The sequence below is a fragment of the Pteropus medius genome, unplaced genomic scaffold (genome assembly GCF_902729225.1).
Source record: "Pteropus medius unplaced genomic scaffold, Ma_sr-lr_union100, whole genome shotgun sequence".
Classification (NCBI taxonomy): Eukaryota; Metazoa; Chordata; class Mammalia; order Chiroptera; family Pteropodidae; genus Pteropus; species Pteropus medius.
The window spans coordinates 2,776,102-2,803,187 of NW_024354875.1; the positions used below are offsets into that span (position 1 = coordinate 2,776,102).

General features: G+C 44.1%; 1 protein-coding gene across 2 annotated transcripts in view; it reads left to right on the forward strand.

Moving 5' to 3' along the window:
- DNER (delta/notch like EGF repeat containing) overlaps nucleotides 1-27,086 on the forward strand; it is a 259,893-nt gene that overhangs the window by 208,095 nt on the left and 24,712 nt on the right. For both annotated transcript variants that reach the window (XM_039855323.1, XM_039855324.1), the window contains one exon: nucleotides 16,484-16,606. In XM_039855323.1, the coding sequence (XP_039711257.1) occupies nucleotides 16,484-16,606 (123 nt within the window). The remainder of the gene's footprint in view (nucleotides 1-16,483; nucleotides 16,607-27,086) is intronic.

Below are 27,086 nucleotides of genomic sequence, written 5' to 3' on the forward strand. Positions count from 1 at the left end.
TCGTTTCTAATTCCCCAGCCCAGAGAAGCACAACTCTGACTCCCAAGGAAATTGAACTGCTAGGAGGTGGCTGGGCCTCTTCCGCTTTTGTTTCGATGCGGATACTTCTGCTTCCAAACTGATGCCGAGAGGGACCCGTGAGTAAAACCGATGACTTCATCTGACCTGGTGGCTGTTGGATGCACCTAATTAAAGAAACCGCTTTTCCTATGACTCAGCTGAGAAGTGCTGACATAGCCACATGACAGATGTGTCACCCTTCGCCTTTGGCAGTCTCTTTTGACGGGTGCTTCACACTTCTGGGGTTGTCAATGCCTCATAGCAGTTTGACCTTTTTCCCTACCGCCCGAATCCCTGAAAGCCTCCTGTGTTGATTACGGACGCCTCTGATGCTGTTTTCCACCTGACCGTTTTATCCCTGAAACAGTCTTCCCTCTTCATACGTGCCTTTTGTGTTTTTAGTTCTCTGCTTCCAGATAGCTCTGATGTCCTGCCTGTTCAGTATCACCACTTCCCACGAAACCGCTCCGTGACAGTGATCTGCCACCAGGGTCCATGCCGGAGCCTCTGCCGGGCCTCAGAACCCCAGGGATGAACCCCTAGGACAATGTGCTATTATAGGTGATGCCTGAGATAGTATGCGACTCATGGCAACCTGCATCCCGCACCCCAGTTAGATAACCAATAAGGAGATTTGCCTGCACGGTCTGCTTTTTCTGCCCTTCTAGCCTTCGATGTGCTTTACATTCTTCATTGGTTTGTATTTGTATAAAAGCCTGGGGGACAATGCCTTGCATTTTTTCCCATTTTTAAAATCGCAGCCATTCATTTCCAATTTGAAAGCACGTGGTGAAAATTGCCGCATCCGCTGAGTGCTTTTACAAAATTCCTTCAGTTTTAACGAAGAGTCGGGGCTCTTAGGTTTGCCCGGAGCAGGTTGATACGTGACCTCTTTTTTTATTCCGGGACGTTGTCACCTCATAGCACTTACTGATTTTGCAGAACAGCATGTTCCTTTCCCGTGTCGCCAAGTGCTTCCTTAAGCAGTGTCACACTGCTCCATTTAAAGTCCCATTTGGCTTTTCAGGGCTCGCCTAGAGAGATCCTTGCTGTTTAGACGGAAGTCTTAACGGTGACGTTGGTAATTACCAGGATCATGTTTCATTTTTTCCTCTACCAGATGGTTTCGGATGGTATAGATTAGAGTGAAACCTCCCAAGTCATTAGTAAAAGGGTTTCTTTTAGGTTGGATAAGGCCAACTGAAAGTAAGTCTGGACTAAGGAATATGTGATGCCTGGCGGTATGACTCTGGGATGACTCCCCTTTATTCACTGCACCCCCCCAATAACACAAACAAAGTTTATGTTTGTGGTTTTAGTCCTTTAAAGGAGGCATTGTCTCTAGTAATTAAACCTTTGTATCAGTTGGTTACTGCCGTGTAACAAACCATTCCAAAACTTAGTGGCTTACTAGAGCCATTTACTGCTTATAATTCTGTGGTCGATCATTTGGGCAGGGCACAGCTGGGCTGTCTCTTCTCTGCTCCATGTGGTGTTGGGTGTACTCACGCTTCTGTGGTCATCTGACAAGTCAGCTGGGTACTAGCCAGGCCCGGATGACCTCATTCTCATGGCTGGCAGTGGCTGGAGTGATGGGGGCAACAGGGCCACACATCTCTCACCATCCAGCAGACTGGTCTACACTTCCACATGGAAGCTAGTTTCCAAAACCAGCAAGAGAGGACAAGGCCCCACGCACAAACACTTTTTAGATTCTTCTGTTAACGTCCTCGAACGTCTCATTGGCATAGGCAAGTCCCAGGGCCAAGCCCATAGACTCCGTTTGTGGCCTTTTTAATTTTTTTTACGATGTACCACAATTTTAAACTTACACATACACAGTCGAGGAAAAAGAAAGCTGGAAAAATAAAACAGTGTGTAGGCTTCGATTGCTTGAGGTGGAAGAGTTGCGACCCCACAGTACTTGCTCCCTTGGGTGATAAGTAATATCTAGGAGGCAACTTATTTCTTTACTTCGCAACTCTGTATAGACTGGGTCTCGTCTCTGCTTTATGTCAAGGAAGTTTCATTTTCCACTTTAGATTATTAATGTACATAGTCTACTAGGATCTCAAGTCACCAAAAAAAAAAAAAAACCCACCTACTTTTGATATTACACTGCATTATGACCTCTTAAATGAATAAATGGCTCATTTTCAGGCATCTTTAATATTCAGTAGAGGCCATAGGAACGGAATTCAGAATTTACTCAAATAATTGAATTCTGACTCCAGTTTATTTGCATTTGAAGTTTTCTTTGTACTCCAGTTGCCTCAAGGTGCAGTTCTGGTCGTTAACCTTGGCTTTAGCTGAAGTCCTGCCTAAGAGTGAGCTTCGGGCTTTCTGAATTCACAGCCCTCAGGGAAGGTTGCCAAGTGGGACACGTGCACTTCTAAAAATGTTCCTGAATGACTATGAGAAATCTCCTCGGTGTTGAACGACCTTTAGGATTCAGTCGGATGTACTTGCAAATGGCAGTGACTAATAGGGACGTTAGACTTTTGCATGGTGCCTTTGAATGTCCCCAGTGATGCCAGAGTGGAAGTAAATATACTTGGAAAAGGAATTGAGGGTTTGCATTGCATATTCCATGCACCAACATTTTCTGGAAAAATCTCAATCACAATGTTTTGTTTTCCACCTCACAAATACTTTGGTACCCAACTATGCATCCATGAGGTTGGCTTTTATCACTAGAAACAGCACAGCTTTGTCAGATCGTGTTTTAAGGTGGGCAAGGCGTCGGCGCAGAAGACAGTCGACTACACAGCTCAGAGGCGGTGTGACACTGTTCCGTTTTATTGTGATTTGAGTACAACTTTTATACTTTTTATTTTGGCATTTGATTATACTTTGTTGTTAAGGTAGCAGGGAGTTAAATTTCTGTGGTTAGGCGAAGCAGAAAATCTTATAGAGTATATTATTATTAATGTTCATGATTAACTAGTACATTTTTCTCTCAATCATTAGAACAGACCTACCCGATGGAACAATCTAAACGTTTAATTCTTATATCTATTACGTAAGATACAGTTTGATTTAAGTAAAGGTGATAGATAGATGTATTCATAACAGCAAGCATTGGCTTGTGGGCAGACATTGTTCTTCTTTCTGCCTGAAGAAATCTTTTAAATGCTATTTGATTTATGCTATATCTAAAGTTCAAGCTGAACCTTTCTCATAGCTGTTCAAAAGTTTCCTTGGTGCAGTAATGAGGAAAATATTTATAAAAATCAGTTTTACAAAGCTGCTTTCATAAGCTAAGTTTCTGTTCCTTTGTTTTTTAAGCACCAAGGAGATCCTGACCTAGCCAGCCTTTCTATGAAACTTAAACTACTATAAGGCACATGAATTCTATCTTTATTCACTATATGTATACTATCTTTATTATAAGCTTCTGTATAAGGCAAAGGAAGATCAGGTAATCTTTTCATACTATTAGCCCCCCTAGGTGGATACCAGAGTTTTCTATTTATCCACTAGGCCACAAAGGAGGCCCTTCTATAGTAGGCACAGGCTTATGAGTAAATTTCTTATCCTTTACTAATTTTTCTACTAACTGCATGGGAACAGGAGTATAAACTGGTTCTAGTAATTCAGCTTGTTATAATTTATTCATAATATCTTTAAGAGGCACGTCAAAAGGAATTTCCCTTAATAATTGTTCAAATAAAGGGTTTATGCATTCTGGACACGTCAGGGTGACTAGAGCTGATTCCATACGCGGGGAATTTACTATGTTTTCCTCAGAGCCAATTTTGAGGAAATCCATTTGTATAGCGTTTACACTTACTAGAATTTGTGCTACCCAAATTCCCCCTATTAATAGGATCATTTCTAAGAAACCAATTATCCCTAAACACATGCCACGTCCTCGTTCTTGACGATGCGTTCCTTGAAGCCTCTGTCCCCATCTCCGGACCTTGTCACGCAGTAGGGTAGAAAGAGGACGTGGCATGGTAGGTCATCTGTCTGTACGTTTCACAGTCGGTTCACTCACATCCCCGTGACTGGTACGTGTTCAGCATGTTTTATGGCTGGTTTAGTGATATGCTGAAGGGACACCATGGCTATTAAAAACATTCCCGTGCCACATCTAGGGCTCACCATAGGTAACTCCAACCACTTTCCTGCATTTTTGAAAACCAGAGGTTTGGGGAGATGTTGCATGCTTTGCTATTCTAGAGCTCAGTGATTCTCAGACTTCAACGTGCAGTAGAATCAGGTAGATGGCCTCCTAAATCTCAGAGTTCTGGGTCCCACCCACAGAGTTTCTCATGCAGTGGGTCGTGGGTGGGGCCTGAGAGCTGACGTTTCTAACATGTTCCCAGGTGATGCTGATGCTGCTGGTCTGGGGATCGCACCGTGGGGACCACTGATGTAGAGAGGTGACAGACACAAGCCCCTTTGAGGGCGAACATCTCAAAATTTTTTGTACTTTTTAACATTTAAAATTTTCTCTTTGTTAGTATAGATACTTACATGAAAATAGTCAACCAGGTTTTATTTTCTCTCCAACGCGCTGTGATAGAAGCTCACTCTTTGATTTTGTTCCAACTCCCATCCGCTGCCTGTGCTGGGACCTATGTCCATCTTGCTACCTTCCATACTGAGAAACCTCTAGAATGTGAGGGATTTAACTCATACTTTCTTTTCCAAATCTCCTCATTATTCTCCTCACCTCGACTATAAACCAGGCCAGTTGTATGTGTATATATAAACATGCTAGATGATCGATTGAGCTTATGGGATTATTCCATTAAAACATTTTGCATATTGTTCATAAGTCAACACATATTCCATAATAATCTTAAAATCACGTTGTAAAATATTTCCTTGCCATTACAACCTTGAATCTTGGTGCTTTCGTTATGGCGTTGCAAGCATTTGCATTTTTAAGAGTAATTTTTATAGAGTCAGTAAGAAAAATAGCCGCTTTATAACGGATAATTTTAACCGTAGCTATGATATGTTTAGAGGATGTCTAGGTGACCTTGTTTGTAAACCGTAGTATATGAATGTTAGGCTTTATTCTGAAAGGAAACAATATTTCTTCTTTAAACATCTGAATCCCTTTGTGCCATATCTATTTCTTTATGTAAAACATATCTTTATATTGCTTTTCTTTTGTTAAACTCTTGAGCAACATTTTTTTTTTTTCCCTTTTAGCTGGTATAGATCATAGGTAGAATCTACCCTCTAGTGGCCAAAAGCATCATAAACTAAATGACATTAAATGATGAAGATAAAAAATTACGAAGAGATTGAGTTTTTCATATGACTAGTTTCTGCACTAGTTTTGAAGGCAAAGTCAAGAGAAGACTTCTGGAAATGTTTAGTTCGATGTGGTTAGACAAATTCACAAGATGATGGATAAGTTTTAGGTCAAAACGCCTTGACATATGCAAGCGCTTCTGTCTGAGCAAGTTCACGGTTGGGTTTTCTTGACTTCTGAGGCCCTTCATAAGCATAGTCACAATTCAGCTGTGTCATGTACAATATATTTGTTCGTTTGTTCTTAAATGTTTTTTGAAGGAGAATACTCTTTGTAAGGACATAACTCAGAGTAGTGGTTGTTTGCTTTCCTACCATATGTTTAAGATTTTTTCCTGTAAATATGAGTTATGACATACACTCAATAAATCTGGAGATATTTCAGGATTTTTCATACTTCCAAAGATTTTCTTTTCTACGTATTAAAAGATGTAATTCTCCTTTTAAAAAGAGTTTTATTAGCAATGCAACTTATAATGCTATTTCTCATGTCTTAAAAAGTCTCCTAAGAAAACTAGATTTTTCCCCTCTATACACTGTAAGAATCACCCTCATCTCCTCCCCTTCCACCTAAAACTATGCCCTTGAAGAAGTCAAGCTTTTTCTAATAGTCCCCATTCTCCTATCGCCCATGAAACTGTTAAACATGGAGCGTGGCCGTCACCTGCCCTGGTCATCAACAACACGACTTGCAGTTGTAATACACATAAAATGCTTACAAAACATCCATGATATTACTCCTTTGAGTTACACAAGTCACATATTTCCATCGTGGAAAATTAGAAGATTTGAATATGCATATTTAAAATATAAAAACATCATCCCTTAATTTCACCACCCAGGAAAAACCGCTGTCGATTTTGAAATATATTTTCTCAGGCGTTTTTATTTACATTCGTCCAAATCAGACGTTCGTAAAGAAAAGAGCTCTGGCTGTGGGAGAAGGGGAGTCCTAGACTTATTTTGCCCTACGATTCTACTTTCCTGGCAAATTCAGTTCAGCCACTGTGATTGAGCATCTTCTCTATTCACCAACCTGTGCGCTAAGGAAATGAGAACGGACAGCTGTTAAAGAGAAAACAGACTTTGGCATCGAAGATCGAGCAGTGAGTCAGAGTTACTGCCAAACAGGAAACCAGATCCAGCAAAGAGGTTAGTCTCCGGAGATGAGGCCGAGGAAAGGGGAAAGGATCGGTTTTTAAAGAGCCAAACATAAACAGACTCTGTTTCACATGAAAAGAATCCAGGTATTTGAGCTCCCGACTGGTGAAATCTGGGCTAAGCACCCGGGCACCGTGGAAAGGCAGAGCTGGTGCTGTTTGTGTTTTTCCAGTAAGTGGGCTCCCTTTAAGGTTGTGATGCTCGGTGCCTTCACTGCACAGGCGAGGAGGCCACCTATTTCAGAATTATAGGACCCGTGTTGTCCTTTCGAATCAGGTTTGCATTGCCGTCAACAGACCAGGTGACCACATGTCACTTTTATCGGGTACTCGCTATGCACCAGGCACTGTGCTAGATGCTTTCTTTGTGTTCCTTCATGTGCGAGGCCAAGCACGTGTCCTGTTGGGGGGTGGGTGGCGAGAGTCCCTCCTTATATGACAGACCTTTGTTGCCACGAGTTACCTCGCTGGAAGATGGCAATAAGCCAGTGATACCGGGTGGTCCAGAGACCTGCACATATAAACACTCAACACTGGAGAGGTTATAAAAAAAGTTTAGTGTAAAGAAAATGGTGTCAAGTACATTTTATTTTAATAAAGAATAACTGGAGAAACAAGAACCCTACAGTCTCCCATTGTCTCTCAAACTCTCGAATGACTCCCCTCCCCCATGTCCCGGTGGCAAAGTGGCAGGGACCCGCTTTCTGCTCGTAATTCCATCACTTTCTGGACCGGTGTCTCTTCCTCGCTCTTCTTATCTTTTTGGGTGATTCTCTGGGCCTCATTTTTCCCCGTCTCCATCCCGATGCTTCTGGATCTCTGTCTTCTCCTTCCTCTCTCTTTTCTTCTCCTCCTCTTTCTGTTCGCTTTCCCTCGCTGTGTGAACTCGTTGAATCCTCATGACAACCTCAAGAGTGATGGGCCTGGCTAGTCCCAATTCGTACACGAGGAATTGAGTCAGAGAAGGAAAGAGACTTGCCCGAGGCCACGCAGTTGATCCTGTTTGTTCTTACTTTCCCAGGTTGTCCCCAAAACGCATTACCTAGTGTATTTCTTCGCTACGACCTCTGCAACAAAAGAGCCCCCTCCTTCCACTTTTCATGCCTTCTAACCTATATAACCTTTCTTTTTAAATCACAGTACGATAGGTTCCCCCTCAGCACCTAGTTCATGCTCGGCAACATGGCCAGAATTCAGCAAATATTTGTTCAAATGAACTGATGTTTTTTTTTTTCTTCAGGTTGCTTCTGTTTTCCTGGGAGACATTGTCAGTTCCTCTGTTGAATGAGGATCTGCTTCTAGAAAGTGGTTCCATCCTCCTGTCTGTCTCATGCCCCATCCCCAGTCCCGTCATATGAATGAGATTCTGTTGCATTTGAAAGTGTCTAGAACAGAAATGGGCTTACAGAAGGGGACTCGATACACGTCGATTGGTCCATTTGTTCTGAAAGGAACTGCAGCATCTCTGGATAAGACTTGCCAGGAACCTGGAGCTCAGTTCCATCCTCTGCCTCTTTCTCGTCCTTCACATTCATCGTCATTTCTTGCTTTTACTTTTAAAATGACTCTTGACACTAATTCTCTGTCTGGCAGTGCCACCGCCCGCATCCGGCCCTGTTTTCCCCGAGACCGTCACACTGTAGAGAAACCTTCTCTTCCCTCCTGACACCTCAGACCCCTCACTGCTCACACTCACCCAGTCGTGATTTTATAATTATTTAGATGATCATTTGGGGTCTTCCTTTTTTTTCAATAGCCTTAGTAGACGCCTTCCGTCTGTTTTCACACAGCCTCAGAACCCTAGTGGTTAGCACAGTGCCTGGCACATCGTAGGCGTTTCATAACTACTTTTTGAATTAAAGAATGCGTTGATCAAGGAGGCAAACCGGAGGCCCAAAGAACAGCCCGCCTCCTCACGCGGGTATTAAAGGCATCAGGTGTTTGTGGCGATGGAGCCTGTAGACTCCCTGCCTGAACCGTCCATCGAGATAGGACTCTTCTTCATCATCGACCCTTTGGGGGCCCAGGGAGGAAGGGGAAGTTCGTAGATGGCTCAGCACCGCGTGAGCTCCAGGGAGATCGGAGAACCTGCAACTGTAACTGAGCTTCGCCCTGCGCCCCTTCCACTCTGATGCTCCTTAGGACAACAGCGGAAGCGTTGATTGATTTGGGTCACTTCACATCTACTTCCTCTCTGGCCAAGGTGCCCCTCACACTGAAAGGATGAGAAATTAGGAGTGAAAGAGGCAATTTCAGCTGTCGCTGTCCTCCACAGACAAATTAATGCTCTGCATTTTCACTCATACAACCCCCTCCACGTTCACAGATGGCTTCTCTTCGTGCGTGCGTGCGTGTGTGTAACAAGAGGGCATAATTACTCCACGGAAGTCTATAAGATCTCAACACGGCATGTCTGTCAGTAGAATAATGCGATCAGGGGTCCTCGTTACATTTTTTCCTGTTTCTTAAAAAGATTCGCGCTGTGAACATACCAGCAAAGAGAGAGAATGAGGTGGATGTACAGACACACACACATGCGCACGCGCGCACACACACGCGCACACACACACACACACACACAGTTTCCCTCGCAGCAAAACTCTCTGTTCAGTAAAGTGAGTGCGTGCACTGCCCGAGGTGAGGGCTCTGCAGATATCAGCGAGTTTAGGCAGAGTCCGAAAGCTCACGGACAGTCATCATGATGTGTGATGAGAACGTTTTCCCTTGGTCTGCATCTTTAACTATGCTACGCGAGGGGTTTGGAAGGCTTGGTCTCCTGGGAACTGGCCTAGACGTCAGCCAGGGAGTCTTGGGTTTTTATGCATTCAACCTGAAACAAGGGGAAGACATTCTCTGAGCTGCAACAAACCCTTAAAGGACCGTCTCCACGTCTTCCCCACTCTTTTCAGTCTGAACGTAAAGTAAACGAAAAACCAAAGCCCCCCAAACATGTCACGTGCGCTCTTGCCTTGACTTCGGCCTGCACCTCTCCCCACGGTGCACACATCACTGTTGTTTTTTGAAGGTCCGGTTCACTTGCTCTCTCCGAGGCAGCGGGGAGCCGCCCAGGGGCCATGCACATGGCCACGTGGCCGCGGTTTCCTTCCTTACCCACAGGGTGGGCGCCATCTGGCTTCAGCCAGAGTCCCGCAGTCTGGGAGTTTTCAGCGTGGGACGTGGCGGGTGAGGAGAGGGAAGGGTCCAGGGTATATGCAGTGTGGGGCCATGGCCTGTCTTATGACGATGCGAATATTTAAATGATGTCATGTTGAGACGGGGTTGAGAGACAACGTGGAGCAGAGGGATCAAGTGCCTCTCAAACCTAGAGGCAGCTGTCGTGAGCTGGAACAGTTCGGGCCTGTGGGGTGGAGTCTTGGCCCACTGTGCCTTTGCTGGTTCGGTCAATCGTGTTGGACCTCGGACTTCGCAGAGGACACAGAGGCGTCCCAGCCTAACGGCAGGACATTCAGCAGGGTTCTCTGTAGCTCACGAGCACCGGCAGCGGGGGCGTGGGGTGGGTCTCTGCTCTCTCCTCCGAGCCCCACAGAAACCTCCATGGGACAGCGCTGCTGAAGGCAGTCACCCCCCGGGCTGGTACCACGTCGAACCCGCTGCCAGGGTTCTGCCCCGAAGTCGTTTTCCTCAATGAATTCACTGTCACTCTTCATAACAGCCATTTCAGACCTCCTCAAATCTCAAGTAGTTTTCATGTTACCAAAAAGATCTATGAAGGTGGTTCTCCAAAGGGAGATTTTTGTCCCTTAGGGGACATATGGCAACGTCTGGACATATTGTCAGCTGTCACAGCTGGGGCGTGATGGTGCTTCTAGCGTCTCGTAGACAGAGTCCAGGGATGCTGCACCATCCTACGACGCACGGGACGGCTCCTAGCTGTGAGGAATGATCCAGACCGAAAGGTTGGCAGTGTTGCCGTTGAGAAATCCTGATTCTGGGTGTTATTTACTGAATTGTGTGTCCCCCAAATTCGTATGTTGAAACACTAACCCCCAATGTGACCGTATTTGGAGATGGGGCCTTTACAGAGGTAATTAAGACTCCATATTTATATAAGACAAAACAGACTCTAAAATAAAGGCTATACCAAGAGACAAAGAAGGGCCCAGTGATCCCACTTCTGGGTATTTATGTGAAGAAACCCGAAACACTACTTTGAAGGGACATGTGAATCCATATATTGATTTCAGCATTATTTACAGTAGCTAAGACATGGAGGCCGCCTGGGTGTCCATCGATAGATGCGTGGATACAGAAGAGGTGGTACATGTGTACAATGGTATATTACTTAGCCATGAAAAAGAAGGAAATCTTGCCATCTGCAACAACAGGGATGGAGCTAGAGGGTGTTGCGCTGAGTGGAGTAAGTCAGAGAGAGACAAATGTCATTTGTGGAATCTAGAAAACAGGACAAACAAACAACAACAAGAAGCTCATGGATACAGAGAGCATTTTGATGGTTGTCAGACTGGGAGGTGGAGGGATGGTGAGGGGGGAGGGGATTAAGAGGTACAAATTGGCAGTTACAAAATCGTCACGGGGCTGTCGAGTACGGCATGGAGAATACAGTCAGCAGTATTATAATAACTAGGTATGGTGTCAGATGGGTCCTGGATCTATTGAGATGATCGTTTCATCAGTTATATAAATGTCTAATCACTGTGTTGTACACCTGAAATTAATATAACACATGTCAACTGTAATTGAAAAAATATCTAAAAATTAAAAAAAGAGATTTAATGAGATGATACGGATGGGGTTCTAACCCAGTATGACCGGTGTTGCATAACCATATGACACACCAGGGAGGCACGCCCACAGAGAAAGGCCACGTGAGGACGCAGCGAGAGAGTGGCCATCGGCAAACTCAGGAGAGAGGCCTCGGGAGGGACCGAACCTACCGACGCCTCGATCTCAGACTTCCAGCCCCAGAGCTGTGGGAAAATAGATTTCTGTAGCATAAAGCCCCCAGTTTCTACTATTTTGTTATGGCAGCCTTAGCACACAAACACACTAGGTAACGCATTTTGGGGACAACCTGGGAAAGCAGGAAGAACACACAGGATTGGCTGTGTGGCTTCGGGCAAGTTTCTTTTCCTTTCTGAATCTTAATTCCTCGTATATAAATCGGAACTAGTCAGGTACATCATTTTGGGTTGTCATGAGGATTAAACAAGTTGACACACACGAAGGGCCTGATACCAAGCAGATGCCACTGACCCGCTAGTGGACCCTCAGCTCCTTGCAGGGCAAGACTCTACCATGTAGCTTTGTCCCCGGTGGTACCTGGGAGCTCCAGGAACATCACAGGCAAATCTTTAATGTATGTTGATTTAATCAATGTCAGTTTGGGCACTGATTAAACCACTTTTATTTGAGCATCTGTTCTGTACCAGATCCTGTGGGTACAGCTGTGAACACTGTAATTATGACCTCCGCCTGCAAGCTTGTATTCTAATGGAGAAAGAGAAATAATAATCAAGGAAAGAACTAAGTCACCAATATGATTTCAGACGGTCGTAAGTGCCGTGATGGCAATCAGTTGAGTACTGTGACAAGTAACTGGTGGGGGTCATGACTTGGCATAGCATTGCCAGGGAATTATCTGAAGATGTGATTTTTGTTTTGTTTACTGATAGGGGTGTGCTCTATTTGTGTCTTAGATTCCTCTGGAGCTCTTAGGAAGAGATTTTCCAAAGCGATGAACAACTCTCGGTGCCGTCTTTTCTTGACTCACCTGTAGTTTCATTCTCTGGAAACTCAGTACATCTTAAAGACCATGCTGTACATGTAAAGCAGTCAGGTTCCAGGCCGGAAAAGCCATCAGCAGGGTTTCTACCCACGTGAATGTCCAGTGGGAGCACCCGACATTGGGGAGGGTGCCGGGCCGTTCTTTGCTGTGCAGGGGGATCCTAGTCACTGTGCGATGTTTAGCATGTCTGGCCCCCACCAACTAAATCCCAGTAGAACTCTTCGATCATTCTAATAATCATCCCCAAATATCCAAAACATGCTTTAAAGCAGTGGCCCCATCCTTTTTGGCACTAGGGACCGGAGCTCCTATGAGAATCTAATGCCAGATGATCTGAGGCGGAGCTGAGGCGGTAATGCTGGCTCCGGGAATGGCTGCAGATACGGATGAAGCTTCACTCGCTCGCCTGCCACTCACCTCCTTCTGTGAGGCCCGGTTCCTAATAGGCCACGAACCGGTACTGGACCCCTGCTTTAAAGCGCAGCACAGCCCCCAGTGAGAGTCATGTGTTCGAGGGTGTCCAGTGACTTCCCGATCTTGTCATCCGGCCGCCATGCTCTGTCTCAGAACCTCTGACACTGTTAGCCAGCCCTCCTCGATCCCATCTCGACTGCACCTGCTTATTCCATGCCCAGTTGGTTGCTGTATTCTGTCCATTCTAAGGAGGTGATTGGAGCTGAATATTCAAGAGCAAGTCATGCGGGGGTCAGAGTGGCTATGATGAAGTTCAGTGCCCTGGGCGGGGCACACTGAGCCCACTCTTCTGATCTTTCATTGTATTAAAAAATTCTTTGCACTAGCTTAATTTTTCGAGATCCTGGGCATATTGCCCTGAGCTAATTTGTTTGCCCCAAATTAATTACCAGCAGGGGGTGGCAGCCTCATTTTCACAGAAGCTTTCTCTTTTGGAAGGATGGCCTTTTTATTCACACGGTCCAATTTCGGTTCTTTGGCACAAAGTCACAAAGTGTAAAGGGTGCCTTGACATTTCCATAAAGACATTTAAATGCTATCTTCTCTGAAGAAACAGTTTTAGAATATGAAACCTTTACCTTTTTTCCTCCCAAGGAAGAAAAACATCACCAGCGTAATTATCTCTGTAAAATAACTCATTTGCTTTTCATGTTGCTAGTGGAAAAAGATAATGATACTGTTTCCAAAAAAATGAAAGTGATTATGGACGATTTCATGATTGCCTGTTCTTTTTGTCTATGTAAATAACACTTCAATTCAGAGGCCAAAGATGCCTGTAGGGTTATATACGATCCTTCCAGGTTGATTTTTAAAAGATCTGCCGGGAGAGCAAATACTGAAAAGATGCTGCTTGTGACTGTTTCTCCTCACTGAGAAGAAGCCAGAAAATAAAATAAATACTTACATATATACATATATATAAGAAAATTGTGATAAAAATCACACAACACGAAATCTGCCCCGTTAACATTTTTTTAAGCTTACCGTACAGTGCTGTGACTGAATGCACGTTGTCATACTGCAGGTCTTCAGGGCAGCTCCCCATTTGTCCGTCCCCCAGCCCTGGCTCCTACCACTTTACTCTGCTGCTATGAGTTCAACTACTTTAGATGCCTCACATCAGAGAATCGTGAAGCATTTGTGCTGTGACTGGCTGATTTCACTTACGGTGCGGCCTTGAGGTTCACCCACGTTATAGCGTATGACAAGGTTTCCTTCTTCTTTAAGATGGAGTGGTATTCCATTGAGTGTATATACTACATGTTTTAATTCATTTATCTGTTGATGGACATTTATGTTGTTTCCCCCTCTTGGCTGTTGTGAATAGCACTGCAGTAAACATGGGAGCGCAGGTATGTCTTCGAGATCCTGGTTTCGGGAAAGATCCCCGGACGTGGGATTGTAGATTATATGGTATTTCTATTTTTAATTTTTTGAGGACCCTCCATACTGTTTTCCATAGCAGCTGCACCATTTTTACATTCTCACTGACAGTGTACAAGGGTTCCAGTTTCTCCACATCCTCCCCGACACTTTTTAAATATGTGTGTGTGTGTGTGTGTGTATATATATATATATATGTTTGTATATATGTTTGTATATATCCACACTTATTTATAATGGCTGTTCTAACATGTGTGAGGAAGCATCTCATTGTGGTTTCGACGCGCCTTTCTCAGATGGTTAGCGATGCTGAGCATCAGTTTGTATTCCTGTTCGCCATTTGTATTATCTTAAAGCAGTCACAGAAATCAACTCAAAATGGATTAAAAACTTAAATATAAGAAACCTGAAACAATAAAGCTCCTGTAAGAAAACATAGGGGGAAAGCTTCATAACATTGGTCTTGGCAGTGATTTCTTGGACATGAAATCAAAAGCACAGGCAACAAAAGCAAAAATAGACAAGTGAGACTCCGTCACACTAGAAAGCTTCTGCACGGCAAAGGAAGCAGTCAGCAGAGTACTAGGCAGCCTTTTACTGGAATGGGAGAAAATGTTTGAAAACCATGAATTAGATAAACGGGTAATATCCAAACCTTTTGCAAAAGGGAAGATTTTCTGTTGAATCTAGGAGTCAGGCAACTCATTCTGCAAGGGGCCAGAGAGTAAAGATTTGGGGCTTTGCAAGCCATGTGGTTCCCGTGGTAACGACTCTCTGTGCTGTTGTTATGTGAATGCAGCCACGGATGGGCTTGGCTGTGTCCCAGTAAAAATTTATACGCCAAATTCAGCCTGCGGGCCACGGTTTGCCGCTTTCGTCTAGGGTGGGTCTAGGGCAGGGGTCCTCATCTGGTGCTGGCTGGGTGTCGAGGGAGCGGTCTCGTGCATCGTAGGTGGTTAGCAGCATCCGTCTGCGAGGTAGCAGTAGCAGCTCCTTCCCCTCCACTCTAGTTATGACAATCAGAATTATCTCCAAACACTGCCAGATGTCCTCTGGGGGACACAGTTGCTGTTATTCGAGAAACTCGGATCTAGATGTTGAAAATCATATGATGAAGACTAATAGGAAATATTTCCACAAAACTACAAAAAGGTGAGCTGGAAGCATCGCAAACCATGGTCTCTCTGCCTTAGGTAGGTCAAGGTCTCCTCAAAGGAGTCGTTATGGCCACCTAAATTTGGAAAGCAGTTTAGAAACGGCTTGACACGGCAAGTACGGGAAAAGTGCTCCGTTAATAATGCCAGTGTGAGCTTAACCTACTTTTGTGATAGGCACAAAAAACAAAACATTTTAGCACATTATCAGGTTCCAGTGGGACTTTGTGAGTTGGAGGGTTGGCTACGAGTTAGAAAGCTGGAAAAAAGCTAGCAGTTCTGGTTCTCACTTGAGCAAGCGTTTATTTTCTCTGCTTATCTGAACTCAGAAACAACACAGGCAGGGTGACTTTTGCAAGCACTCACATGTTTCTTGTTGTTTGGACAGGGCCAGACCAAAATGGCCCCGTTTCATTGCAAATTGGCAGTAACACATGTTTTTGAAAGTTAAAAACAGGGTAACATTCGCGAGCGAATCTGAGAATGTTGTCTTCTTGTCCTTTAGAATAAACACCTGTTTTGCAATTAGGAGAGTGAAAAACATCTTTAATGAAGAGATCGTTGAGTATCTTTTTCTTTATCGCTATTATTATATTTTTAATAATTAAAAACTTTGCACTTAAAGTGTTATAATGCAGATAATCATAACTTTAAATAAACAAAAAAAGATAAGCCTACCTTTCCTCGGGAATTTCAATTAAGCCTTTTTAAGCCGAGTTTTTTTTTTTCCTTGACTTGAAAAGCAAAGAAAATATTATTGATCTTTTTCCCTTGAATAAACTTCTCTTGAGTTAGATACATTTTTCTAATTGATTGGAGGAAAATCGGTATCCTTGGGAGGAGCCACGAGTCCCACGCCGTAAGTTCTGCTGCTATTACTGCCTCCTGTGGTCTCAGCAGACACACTCGGTGACCTGCCTCTCTGGTCACCGCTACCACTGAACACGACGTCATAAGGAGAACCCCTGGTGGATAAGTGGGAGAATGTCTGCGATCCTTGGGATCACGAAAGAGGGCGATAAGAACAGACTCTTCCTGCCCTTCCTAGACACCCACATTTCAGTTCTCTCTCAGGAGACCCAGCTCCTTAAGTCCTGTCTGTCTATGTCACACTTCCCAGTGAATACTCAGCCGCCTTCTTGGCAGACTGGTCCAGTGTGGGTTTGAATGAGATGTGTTTGGTGGCACCGTTTTCTCTCTCTGTCCCTCAGGTTACCACGGCCTGTACTGTGAGGAGGAATACAACGAGTGTCTCTCTGCTCCGTGCCTGAACGCTGCCACCTGTCGGGACCTTGTCAATGGCTATGAGTGTGTATGCCTGGCAGAATATAAAGGTGAGTGGCTCTTTGGCCTTTTTGTGCCTGCATTGGCTCTAAATGACATCTCAGCTTAAATGCATAAATCTCTGATTGGAGCACGAGATCATCTAGAATAAAAATCAAATGCTGGTGGTGGGATGATTTATGGGGCCAAAGAGACCAGTTTGCACGTCTCAGGTTTCCTCCCGATAAAATAGAAAACCTCCCTCCTGCCTTTTCCTTCCTGTACACTCGCTCTCTTCTCTGTTGTGTAGAACACCGAGGACTAAGAGTGATAGTAAGTGGACCATCAGACATAGATCAGAGGAAACGGTGGGACAGGGAAGTGTATTGGGAGGCGCTTGCTGGGCAAAGACTGGACGCTGTGCTTTTCGGTGGAGGACGCAGGTGGAATCTCATGCACTGGCATCTAAGTTCATTCTCGTCGAATGATGTAGTAGGGAGGGAAATGTTTGTGCTTGTCAAAGTCACTCTGGACAAACCGCTGACACCGACGGGGTGTTTATAACGTGGGGACCCTGTCCCAAGGCCTCGCCCACGTGCATTAAAAGTCCTCACGGCCACCGTCTGAGGTGGTAGGCACTGGCATCCCTCATGAGCCTGGCCAGCAGGTCCCCAGAGCCCTTTCCTCTGCCTCCCCAATGGGCTCGGGCCAGGATCGGTGGATGCTGTGGCTTCATTCTAGCCAGACGCCCTCAGCTGGTGCTGTTTATCAGCCGCTGCACACAGTTCTCTCAGCCACAGCTTCGGGGCTGGGTTTAGATGGTCGAAATGCTTTTGTGAGCTCTGTTTATAACCATTTCATTTAGCCTCTCTCTCCTACCACTGCTGACTTGATTCCAGCCATCTGCCTGGAGACCTTGCCTGGCAGCTGCTGTCGCTTCTCTTTGGGCGGGCCCACCTTTATTTAGTGGTCTTTTGGGTGAGCCTCAAGGGTCTGTAGGCCACGGGGATGAACTCGGTCTAGCCCCTGGGTGGAAGGGCTGCAGCCGGGCCGAGACTTTGTTTTACGTTTGGCAGATCCGGTGCTTCTTTGGCCGTGCGATGCCCATTCAGAGCCCAACGCCCCCAGCTTTCCCGAGGGCACCTGTGTTGGGTTCACCCACACGGCTTTTGAATTCGAGGTCTATCAGAGCATTGCAAAATAGGATGTCCACTCGATTCTGGAAAGAACTATAAAAGAGCAGTGAATTAGGGCAGGTAAGTATCATCCCAGTTGAACCACTGGCTTCCTGATGAACCCGGGTGAGGTAACGTGGCTGGTCTTTATCTCGTCTGCGTAAAGTAAGGACAGGGATGCTTACTGAGATTCTGAGATTTTTCCGTCACGGAGTTCGTAGTGGTGGATGTGCTTCAAAAATGAAAAATTCTTTAGTTTACGGGTAGAATTTTCTGAAGCAAATTTCATCTTTATAAATGACAAAATCATGCATGAGTTGTATTCTGAATATGCCCCTTTCCCGTCTTTGAGGCATTACTCACGCTATCATGACTAAGAACTGAAAAAGACAGTTACATGGGATGAACCGCAGTGTCTCCGCAAGTTCATAGGCCGTGATCCCAGCTTTTTTCATCCTTCTGTTCCATTTTCTCAATGGGTATTCCCAGATGTTTCCATTTCTCCCAAATTCCATATTAACGCATCCACTCCTAGAATACTTCACTCTCATCTTTTTGGCAAAAAAGAGAGGTCACTATTTGTAAACATTTCAAATTTATCTAATTCTGTACATTCTACAGTAGTGGTTTTCAGACTTGAGCATATACCAGAGTCTGCTGGTGGGCTCGTTAAAACTGACTGCTGGCCCCCAACCCTAGAGTTTCTGATTCAGTACTTCTGGAGTGGGGCCCAAGAATTTGAATTTCCGGTGAGTTCTCAGGTGATGTCGATGTTCTCAGGTAAGTTCTCAGGTGATGGCTGAGGCACCACCTTTTGAAAGGCCCTGCCTTACAAACGTACCTGCAGTCACAACCACTAAAACCTCATTCTCGTCCGTATTTGTTGATCATGTCCAACTCATTCTGCTCAAGGTTAATCCTTCCATATATGCTTTAAATTCTACCCCTTCTACCTTTCTGTGACCTTCTTCCATCAATTACTGACTCTACTGGGGTTACCCAAGAAGGTAGATAACCCTGGAGGGGATTTCAAACACATCTGAGGATTTGGGTTCTCATGAAAAGGCGCAGGTGCTGGGAGCTTTTGCGTACAGCAAGCTTAGAGGACAGGGTTCTTGAGGAGAACTGAGAACTCAGTGATCAGCTGAGGCCAAAAGACCCCTCAGCTTATGGAGAGGCAGCATATGCCGTGGAAGTGCTGCGTGTCACCTCGGGAGGCGGAGGGCTCTGATCTCATGGATGCTGGCTGTCCTCGAAGAGAACTGCACAGCGGGGCTGAACTGGTCCTTTCTTTTTTGTGTGGTTGGTAAAAATAGTTTCCTGTTTACACCTGGAGAGCCCTGCGAACCCCAGACTTGGAGGTCTATACCCTGTGCCTCGGCAGTCAGTTGGAGGAGAATCTCTGGGGTCATCTGCCCCCGGCATTGCCTGCTTCCAGCCTGACCAGCATCAGAGGCTTGTACTAGCAACTCAAAGAGGGGACAAAAATCTCTAGGTAATAATAACAAAATTACAACAACCAACAACTCCAAACACTCAAGAGAGGAAGTAAGAAAAGTAACACACACCCCAAATTTAATTTAGATCTGGCAAAGCAAAAGGAGGGACTAATTCACAATCGAAGTAAAAGTATGAGGAAATGGAAAACCATGAGTTGAAAGACAGAAAATATGGAGAAAAGATTCAAGAGATCTATTTCCACCTGAATGATGGATGTTCCGGAAAAAGAAAAAACACACGGAAATAAAACCAGGATCCACTAATTACTAGAAGGAGAAGTCTATGAGCTGAAGAAAATGGAAGTTTTCAAATAGAATTGGCTTACCTGGTGCCAGATGATTAACGAAGGACAGGATACACAATTTGAGATTTATTTTTTTTATAAGATTCTTCACCAGGAGAACAGGTTCCATACAAAAGACAGGGAATCAAATCAGTATGGGACTGCGTCTCTCTATAATGAAACTAAATAATAGCAAAGAAATGTTTCAGGTTTTTCAATGAAAAGGACTGGTAGTTAAAGGATCATTGCAAAAGAAAGACATTTTGTACATTTAAGGGTACAGAAACTATAGCATCATGTATTCCGTCTGAGAAAGTTATTTTCAAAAATATTCTCACTAAATTGAAACCAAATCAGAACAAAGCCAGATAGGGGAAGATAGAGAACAGGAGGCAGACCGTCTGAGCAGGCTTCTTTAAATGTAGGAATAAAGCCAAATAACTGGTATTGATACGATTGTGAGTGGTTTAATGGTGAAGAAAAGTCTCTTGAAATAATAAGTGTGTCTTTGAATTAATTAGTATTGCTGCTTAATGGATTACTACAAGTCAGCGGCTTAAAACAACACCCTTTATTGCCTAGCAGGTTCGTTGGTCCCAGCCTGGCTTAATGGACTCCTCGCTCAAGGTCACACTGGAATTGAGATGTTGACTGGGCCGATTTGTCATATGAGGCTCGAATGGGGAAGGATCCACTTCCATGTCCCCTAACACTGTTGGCAGAATTCATTTCCTTGTGACTGTAGGATTGGGGACAGCCTGCTTCTCGAAAGTCAGCAATTGTGAGAGAGAGCCTCTGACGTTCATGTGTCTGACTTTAGGAGAAGCCTGCATCTGCTTAAGGCCTCACCTGATTAGGTCAGGCCCACCTAAGATTAACTCAGAGTCAGCTAATTAGGGATCTTAGCTGCACCGTCAAAATCTCTTAACTTTAGCCATGTGCCATTGGTTAGAAACTCACGCTCAAGGGGAGGGAATTGCACAAGGGTGTAACTCAGTGGGGAGGGGGGCGGTCACTCTAGGGTGCGTTCGACATACCTCTTATTAAGGAAAAATTTAAATGACCACACTGACATTTTATATCATTTTAATGAAATCCATGAGTCGGAGGGGTTGGGGGTAGAAAGGACTGGAAGACATACAAGTTTGTTAAAGATCTCATCCCAGTGGGAGGACAAAGTGAGTATTTAATCTGGGTATACTCAGAGAGACATTTAAGTTTAGGTTTAGATTAAGGCTGCTGAAAACAAGAAGGTAAACCCTAGCAAAGCAGCAATAAAATAATACACTTCTCAGCTAAGAGTTAGGGAAGGGGGTGGTGGCGGTGGTCCAGAAGAAATTAAGAGGGCATAAAGGGCTAAATCATGCTCTTCAACCCAGAGGAAGAGTGGGGCGGGGGAGGGGAGAGGTCACAAGGTCTCGTGCCCTTCTCTCCTTGAAGAATGGGCATTCTCTCTCTCTTTGGAAGTGGTTCTCCCCAAATATATTTATGTATAGGATGTCCGTATAACCGTGGGGGACTATCAGATGGGCGGGCATCAATCCCTAACTAGCACTCACCTCTGGATTTAGAACTCGGATAGATGGTGTGCTGGGGAAAGGGTTTAACTTCTTATTTTACGTATGTGTTTTCTAAGTGGTGAATTTTACTGTTTTATGTTTAAAAAGGTCAATAAATGAATATAGCTTCCTAAAAAGAATGAGTATAATAGGGAGTCAGGCAAGTAGAGCTAAGAACATTTTGAAAAAGGAAAGTAACGAGGGGGAACGTCTGCCAGATGTTAAAACCTGTGATAGTGTTCCATTTATTACATTCGCACGGTACAGGTGCGAGAATGGACAGCCGACCAACACCGAATAATGGCCCGGAAACCATTGTCTATAATAATAACGTACGACTCAAAGAGAAATTGTTACGAATGGGAAGGGAATTTTTTTTTTTGAATTAAATGGTGCTAGAAAAATTGGGCTGCTAAACAGAAAAAAAAAATATTCCTCCATTTCTAAATAAATTCTGTATGAATTAAAAAAAACCACAACTCTGACTTTGAGTCCTCTTCCATTGAGAGCGTGTCCCTCGTTCTTCCTTCTTTCTTTTTCTACCGAATTTCTTTAGGGTCGCTGTAGACAACACCTCTATTTCCTTCATTTTTATTCTTTTCTTAACCCTCTTCGACTTGGACCTTGTCCACACCATTCCAGTAAAATGGATTTATTTTATTATTTTATTTTATTTTATTACGGTTTTACCACAATTTTATTTTATTTTTTAAATTTATTTCTTTTTATTTTTTAAAAATGAATTCATTTTTTAAATTGAAGAAATGATTTAAATTGTTTTTTTCTTTTTTTTTCTTTTTTCCCCCTCGTCTACCTCCTCCGGTAAAATGGATTTAGCGGTGACTTAGCCGGAGACTTTTCAGTGAAATCCACGAAGTCTTTCCCTTTGGCCTTCAATTCCACATCTCTGCCTCTTGGCCCTGTGGATCGGATCCCGCTGTAGCTTCCACAGCCTCGTTCCCGCCCTCCCAGGCCCTTCACTCCCGGCCCCGCCCTGAATCCTTGTCCTCTGGAAACCAGCAATGTGGTTGGTCCCCAGGGGTTTCGTCCTGGCCCCTTTCTCGCCCCTCTTCTTTGTTCTCCTCGGATCCCCTGACTACATCCGCCGCCTGAAGTGCCGACCCACAGGCAGATGTGATTCGTCCCTCTTTGAACTCTCCAGCATTTTCTCTCCGTTTGCTGTTGACAATTATGATCAGCCTTGTCGTCAGTTCTTTCTGGCTTCAGACTTGCCTCTACCTTACACTAAATCATAATTTAATGAAAGGCAGTGACTGTATAGGTCTTTAAAAAAAAAAAAAAGTTCTCGGCAGCTTTGGGTATGGTGGATTGCACAAAACAAATGCTCAGTAGCTATCTTTACTTGAAACGGCTGCTCGACACACTAATTAAAGGAAACGAACTTGAATATTTTCCCGGTAAGTTTCCACTGTGAATCATGAAATTGTTAGAAGCAAAAAGCGTGGAGGGATTCGGAGCATCTTCCTTTTAGACACACTGCAATGCCAGCACTGCCTTCCAAACCAGTTTACCGCTAGTTCGTGACGGGGCTTTTAAAACTTGGGTTAGTTTTCATCATCTCCAGTCAGCAGAAAGCGAAGTCACTGCCCTATGTGTGTCAATTTTTATTTCTAGCAGAACAAATTGAATGATCAACAGTATACCCATTTGTAATTTTTGGTGACAGAAGTTAGAAAGAAAACACTTCGATTTTTAGTCGTGAAAAAAACAACAGCAATAATAAAAAATTTAGAAAAAAGAAATTCCAAAAGAGCTCATCACTTTACAACAGAATGCAAGAGCAATAATCATCTGTATTAATTCCATTTTTTTAATACCCGTGTTTTTATGACTATAATTGAGTGTACCTACCATTTTGTATTTTCCGTCATACTGTGTTTGATTTAGATATGGCTAAGGAGTCTTACTAATTCTATTTTGAATAGTTACGCGATGTTCCCGTTGCAGTATATTTATCCATTCCCTTGTTGCAGCTGATGTGAGACTGTTATAAATAGTTCTTGAACGAACATTTTTATTCCTATAATTTTCATACTTTCTGGATATTTTTGGGGGGTGGGAATAGGGTCTCAGAAATGAGATCACAGGATTATGGGTTTGATCACATTCTATCTCATTGTTTATTTTTAAAGTCTACAGAAATTTATAATTAAAATAATGAGAACTTTGTTGGCTAGAATTCTTTCCTCTGTGTAAGCAGGGAAGAAGAGTTTCTGGATATTTTTTAGTCCATCTCATGTAGTGGGATAGATACAAAAATGCATAAGTCAAAGTTTCTCCCTTTTTCAGGCTATTATTTAATTAGAAGAACAGACTGAGGCTGAAAACACAGAAACTATGAGGCTGAGGTCGAGATATTAATTATAATTTCTGAAATAATTTAGAAGAAGTTGAGTTCCGTGAGGGTAGAAATACTAGAAAAGTTTTCATGGAAGAAATAAATTAGAATTTAATAAGATGATGTTTTAAAGAGAATATTAAGTTCAAAGAACGCTTCAAGTTAATTTTCTTTACCTGGCTTACTTTCCTTGGAGATAAAATAATGATTTTTGTTTCCAGAATTTTAATTGACTAAATCGTGATGACAACAAAGATTTATAATTGGTGCCCCGCTCTTTGAATTTTTTGCTCATTTTACTTCTAAAATTAACTTCCATAAAGAGCCCTGTTGGAAGGGAGATCTTTTCAGAAACATTGCCTCTCTATTCCTTAATATGAAAAGTATGAATTTTTATTAGTTTTGACTGAATTACAGTTTATTTTTGCTTGAGACTAAACATAAGTTTCATAACAGTGCGTGCTACGTGCTTTGCCAATGGGTGATACATGTGTCATACCGCAGACTTAGTTTGAAGTGTGGCCCTGGTTTTTCCTGACAAAATAGGGTGTTTTTGAGGCAGGTTTGGAAGGGCTTCTCACTTGCGTGGCAGCCCCACCTGTGTGTCGGCCAAAGTACGCAGACAACCCTCCCCCACCCCAAACCCCAAAAGGACAGGATTCTGGTGATATATTCGTAATTTCTTCCATGCGTTAAGATACAGCCTGTGCTCAAAAGGAACACAGAGGTATGTGCGTGTGTGCGTGTGCGCGCGCGCGCGCGTGTGTGTGTGTGTGTGTGTGTGTGTATCAGATAGGAGAAGAGATAACTCTGGAATGGCGTGAACTTCGCATGCTCTCAGCGCACAATGGCAGAAGAATGAAATCCTGTCTTGGGTTCAGCTTTCCAGAAAAAAGGTGTTTGAGCTGAACTTTGACAGAATTGGCCGGGTGGAGACTAGCTTGGGAAAGAGGACGAGGGAAAGCGTTCTTGTCAGAGGACACGGGATGCCTAACACTCAAGGCTGGGCAGGTGCCTGGGGCTCCCCCGGGGACTCTGAATGCGGGAAGGTGGGTCCAGGCGGCCGGAGCAGGACACTTGGGATGGAGGCAGCGTGGCATATCAGTCGTATTCACGACTTGTTCTTCTCTCTAGTTAAGATTTCTAGCTCGTAGTTGTCTAGCTTTAATCATCGAGCTGAGCAACATGACACATAGAAATGTGAGTAAGCAAAGTGCTCACCGGGGACCTTTAAGACCATCTTGCTTCATAGATATTTGCGTTTCTGTGAAGATTCGCTTTCGTCCGATCTTGCTGCCAGAAAACTCTCAATGGATCGCAAGTGACCGAATATGTTATCTTTTGAAAGAGCGAAATAGCAAGGGATAAAATTATTGCCAAAGAACCACCCCAAAGATTGAAATTGCTTATTACCAAGGGTATTTTCATCAAATCTTTATTATTTAAGGCTTTTAAGGTTAAGACGTTTAAATATTTAGCCTGGATTTTGCTCTTCAGCCTGATTTGAGAATGTGGTAACTAGTATCTTAATGAATTATTTATGTTAATATTTTGCGGGCTAGATTGGCTAAGGTGTTATAGAAACCCAGGGAAGATCATCCTGGATCGCTCTGACTTAAGGTCAAATTGAAATTTTCTGAGGCTTCAGCCATCTCTGAACCTTGGTTGTGGCTGCATTTCCCATTCCCCTTGAAGTCTTTCTTTGTTCACCTGGTTCCCATTAATCAGCCTCAGAGGATCTTGTAAATATGTGAATCATTATTTTTTGATAAACACTTTGAAGCAGGAATGAGTCTTTTCCATTTTCTTCTTTCAAGTGAGCCTGTGCTGCTTGGGAATCAGTGGGAAATAGAATCGAGGCTTCTGGGCCAAGAAACCATACACACCCAAGTGAAGAGGAATTGCTAGTTTTATGCTAATAAATAATTTAAACGTTTAGATTAGTTTGGGCTGGCACATGACCCTGAATCGTGGATTCGTTAAGGATGACGAAAGCCGGGGAGGGTCACTCAAGTCACTGGAGCAGACAGGGCCGCAAGGACATGGCTTGGTGGAGCTACATTCCAGGAAGCATGAGACCATGGGGTCACGTGGTGGTTGCAGCGAGCAAAGGAAGGCAGAGACCCGAAAGGCACTTTAGAAGAACATCTGGCAGAATATCGTTCATGGGTTGGACATGAGGGGCAACAAGGATAAAAAAGGGTTGAAAAGGCATCCATTCCAAAATGCTGTGCCAGGGTCAATAAGTTGTCGGTGTGAATACAGATCGGCAGTTCCGTGTTCCTTTTCTCTCGTATTTTTTCCCCTCTTTCTTGAGCCCTACCTCTTAAGGCATTGAAAAAGAAGTGAGAGCAAATCCCAGCGAGAGGAACTTTCAGTGACTAAATGATGAGTCACTGGGTGTGGTAGTCCTTGCACAATGCCAGCTAAGTGAGGGACTGGAAAGCAAATGAAGTAAATATCATTCAGTCACTTGTTGCTTTACGCTTATGTTTTCTGAGGCTGTTGAGAAGGGTGAGCACATCATTAGATACATTCTCACGCAGAAGATCATGTGATTTATCTTCCTCTCCAAGGAGTGTGAGTTGGGAGAGAGAGACGTTAGTCCCTGTGTCCATCTTGAGACTACCGTGAAGCAGCAGCAGATATCCTACCTTTTGAAAAGCAATGGATTTTTAGCTTTTTAAATAAAATAACATGTACTCCTTGCGAAAAAAATTTCGACATGTAAATACATAAGATGAACGTCAGAGGATTCCGTTTTCTTCTGAGTCGCATTTCATGCATTTGCGTGCGTACGTGCACACACAGACTTTGAAAAAAAAGTACCCATCGGAAAGTTACTGTTCTTGCTATGAAGGTTTTTCTTTCATGCCTCCTTTTTTTGCTCAATGGGCGCCGAGCTCCATAGAATTTTGTGTATTTCCGCGGCCAGTCGGAGCTCGCTCTGAGCTAACTACTTCGCGAGTGTAGACTCACATTCACATTGCTGTGGTTTCAGGTCGCGCGGCTCCCTCCCCTACCAGCCGTGTCACCTCGTGTCCTTTCTTCAGTTTCCTCATCTGTAACATGGGGCACTAGGGTACTGGTCTCACAGCGTCACCGCCAGGACCAAATTAGACGGCGGGCACAGGGCGAGCGCCTGGGGTCTTGTGTGTGCACGACACGTTAACTTTCGTGTATGGAGAACTGAGAAGACTTTCAGAATGACCTTGAAGTTCCAAGGGGCTGCCCCTCTCTCTCTCAGTTCCCCAGAGTCGACACAGGCACATTCAAACATCCGACTCCAGGTCTTCAGGATGCTGCCTATCACATACGTTGGCGTTTTATGCAGGTTGCCTGGCGATTTTCTGTTTCTTCTGGAGACTCGGAAAGTTTTGTCTCTGAGACATTTGATCTTTCGGGCTTTTAACTTTCGGTTCCCAGGCTTTGGCACATGTGGGCGGAGAAGGTACAGATGAAAGACTTGTGAGGGGACCAGCGAGCAGGGATTGCGTTTATTTTTTCGTGAAGTGCGTCTTTGCAATCGTTCCAAGTCAAGAGTGCGCACCTGGGCACGCACCTCCCTCTCTCCCCTCCCCTCCCCTCCCCTCCCTCACCACCAGCTGCTAGGAATCATCTGCTTCCACACCGTTCCAGGCTGTTTAAATGCTTTGCCTTTCAAGGCCACATGAG